The 3,538-nt window shown below is 45.9% G+C and overlaps 1 protein-coding gene across 1 annotated transcript in view; it reads right to left on the bottom strand.

The window, feature by feature from the left end:
- Positions 1–3,538, bottom strand: part of LOC109973265 (claudin-1) — a 5,626-nt gene that overhangs the window by 463 nt on the left and 1,625 nt on the right. Inside the window, exons 3-7 of the mRNA XM_020622709.1 lie at positions 2,893–3,041; positions 2,283–2,523; positions 714–878; positions 427–508; positions 240–353 (exon numbers count right to left, since the gene is read on the bottom strand). Of these exons, the coding sequence (XP_020478365.1) occupies positions 240–353; positions 427–508; positions 714–878; positions 2,283–2,499 (578 nt within the window). The 5' untranslated portion in view covers positions 2,500–2,523; positions 2,893–3,041. The remainder of the gene's footprint in view (positions 1–239; positions 354–426; positions 509–713; positions 879–2,282; positions 2,524–2,892; positions 3,042–3,538) is intronic.

Here is a 3,538-nt window from a genome sequence, read left to right on the forward strand (position 1 = left end):
CACACCACATCGCACAGAAACAGCACAGACACGAGTTTCTTTTCAGTTAATGCAGAGATGCCTTGTGGTGCACAGTAAACAGCCAACAACAACACGGGTGCTTCTCTAAGGCCTAAAATTAAAACTTGTGAAACCCTGCAAAATGTGGCCAGTGTTGTCTGTAGCAGTGGTGTCAGCGCCACCCAGTGGACAGACAGCACTACTACATGGACATGTTCTTGTGTGCTGCTGGGATTCACCACGCAGCAGGAGCTGGGCTGGTCTTCCTGCAGGAGCAGCAGAGCAGAGATCCTCCCAGTATGGCCAGACTGGAGGCCGCCCACCCCAGGTACAGGCCAGTACCCAGCTCAAACCTGCAGCAGTAACACACATCATCATCATCATCATCAACATCAGCACCAGAGGTAGTGTGCGAGTGTGGCGGACCTGACTGAAGCGTAGAGCGGGTCATAGAAGTCGTGGATGACTCTGGCAGCGTACCACGACACTGCGGTCAGACTGAACACACCTGGGAGGAAACACTGAGCGTGAATCCACAGCAACATGTCCCTCAGACACACCTAGTCACTCACATCACAGGCATGATGTATCCGCAGAAGTGTAAACAAACCACATTGGATGTTCTTGGATCAGATCTGGGCTACTTGTGGCGTGCTCCTAGATCTGATTCCTGTCTGCCCTCTGCATCTGTGAGGGGTGAAGAGGCCACGTACCAGACAGGATGAAGAGGAGTCCTCCACTCAGGGCAATCTGGTCTTTGACCTTCTCCAAGGTTCTGCTGATCTTGGTGCACTTGAGTCCCAGCACTGAGACAACGATAGAGGCCAAACCGACCAGGAGAGACAGGATCATCAGAGCCCTACAGGCCTGCAGGTGAGCTACACACCAGGACGTAAAACACAGTGTTAAACAGGCACAGAGCGTTCGATGTTGTCCACTGACCACCATCCTGTAGTCCTCTGGGTGGAGTTAGCAGCAACCCCACTGTGGACCGGAATCTACCGAGGCTACCATCACAGCACTTCTGATGGCTCCTAGATTAAAGTGCAGCGCCTTTGTCAGTTGATAAAAGGTACTGGGTTGACCCAAAAGTTGATGTTAATTAATGGAAACTTGATGACTTGTGATATATGAATCTAGTTGAATTAGTTTTCTGCACAGAGAAAAACCTGGAGTTAAAAACCTCCAAAATTTCAAAACCATCAGGAACTTTCAGCCTTTTTTCTTTCTTGTTTTTCAGTTTTTATTAGCAGCATCACTTACTTTCAGAATAAGTTGGACTGCTCAAAACTTGTACTAAACATGTAGAACAATTAGAAAATGCAAACCTTTTTCATGTCGTGCTCTGACGCTGTCTGTGCTGCAGACATGTTGCAGCACAGACAGCGTCAGTGGTACAAAATGCACAGAGAGCACGACGTGAAAAAGGTTTGCATTAACGGATCTTCTCTCTCTCAGCTTCAGCCTGTAGGTTTTGCTCTGTATTTGCTTCCATTTAGTCACAGTGTCCCCACTAACAGGAGCAGACTGAGCGGTGTGCAGCATCCCAGTGGACGTCCACACAGCTATCACTGGATCACTGTGAGGCTAAAACAGGAGAGTTCTCGGGCAGGTTCTGCAGCCTCCACTCCTCTGGTTTCTAAATGGATCTGTGGAGGTCTGTTCTGGGGGGACAGCAGTGATGATAGTATCCTCAGGAAGTGGAACTGAAACTAAAAAGATATGATACCTGTGTGCTCAGACTACAGGTGATTTTTGACCAAAACCGCAGCAAATGGTGTAACAAGAATTAAAGTCCAACTTCTGAAATCTTGGGGTTACATTATACAGGGTGGGCCACGGAAAAGTAGCCCACATGTTATCAGATACATTTGTTTTAATGGTTTTAAGATGTAAATAAATAATTAAGACATTTTGAAATAGCATGGATGGTAATACATTAAGGCACTTTAAATGTTTTGGCACAGCAGCTTGAGGTAAAACAAACACCCTTATATTCTACCTTAGAAGGGTCACCATTTTAAAATTTGGTCTATTTTTTGGTATTTCTACCCTTTGGAGCCCATTAATAGATCACAGTCCATTATTCATCCAGCCAGAATCTCACAATTAGCTTCATTACACAATTAATAAAAGGGTAAATGAATGGTTCACTTCACCAAACAGATCCGACACTAATGATGTTTCCAGGTTGCACACAGATCAAGCTGACTGATGAACTGCACTGCTTTCTATCTGCTGGACACATGGTCTCTGTGGGTGTACAACCAGTGAGTCCTCACCCGGCAGCCCCAGCACCGTCTTGAACCTGCTGCACTGGACTGAGCCCGTCGAGGTGGCAGCGCAGCTCATCCACAGACCTTCAAACAGCTTCTGGCTGGTGATGACCGACTCAATCTGACTCCTCGTCTTCCACACATGAGAGGAGGTGCAGCTGGACTGCAGACACCAGGACACGATGCCCAGAACCAGACCCACGACCTGCAGGCCTGCCTCCATGCTGCTTAACGTGCTTGCACCCACCTGGAAACACAACAGGAGGTCAACAACACCAAGCAGCTCTGACAAACAAGTGATTTTTAAGTTACGGGGAGGACTGATCCAGCAGATACAGAGAAACATGATCATCCCATTGGCAGTACAATTATCAGTTACTGGTGGTGTCCCTCAGGGCTACGTTCTGGGTCCTTTATATATTTGGTGTACTTGCCAATATGTCATTCCAAGTTACACCTTTATAAACATAAACACACACACACACACACACACACACACACACACACACACACACACACACACACACACACATTGACCCTGCTGCACAGACAATACCACAGCTCAGTTCCTTCCAACCAAATGAAAATGTTTCTGATCTTGTTTTTATTTACTCACAGTCACAGCAGAATGGCAGCTGCTCTGTGCAGTGTCCCCGTGGACGTACACACAGTTGTCACTGTGACACTGAAGGAAACTTTGAAACAGGGACACTTTCAGGCAGGTTTTGCAGCCTCTGCTCCTCTGAGGATCTATGGCGGTTTGTTCTGGGGGGACAGCAGAAATGATGATACCCTCAGGAAGTGGACGTCACACAAGTGGAGTCATAACAACCGGTGTCACGTCTGTGTTTGGATTCAACTGACCTATGATTCAGAGAAGTGTGATTTGAAGGGGTTTTTACATAGATAGATAAATAATCCTTTATTGTCATTGTAACACGTACAATGAAATTTTAGAGTGACCTCTAGTCGGTACAGCAATAAAAAAAACATAACATATACAACAACATATAACATAACATATAAAATAAAACCATATAAAGACATAACCACTAAAAAAACTAAATAAACAACAGCCCCCTCACACACACGGGCATATTATATTTTAGCAGTATTGAGTCTGGTAACTGCTGTTGGGTAAAAACTGTTCCTGAATCTAGTGGTCCTTGATTTGATTGCTGTGAAGTGTCCTTAATGATGTTCTGAGCTTTTTTGAGGCAGTGGGAACTGCATAGATCTTCCAGAATGAGGAGAGGGACGCC

Source organism: Monopterus albus, unplaced genomic scaffold (assembly GCF_001952655.1).
Source record: "Monopterus albus unplaced genomic scaffold, M_albus_1.0 scaffold287.1, whole genome shotgun sequence".
Classification (NCBI taxonomy): Eukaryota; Metazoa; Chordata; class Actinopteri; order Synbranchiformes; family Synbranchidae; genus Monopterus; species Monopterus albus.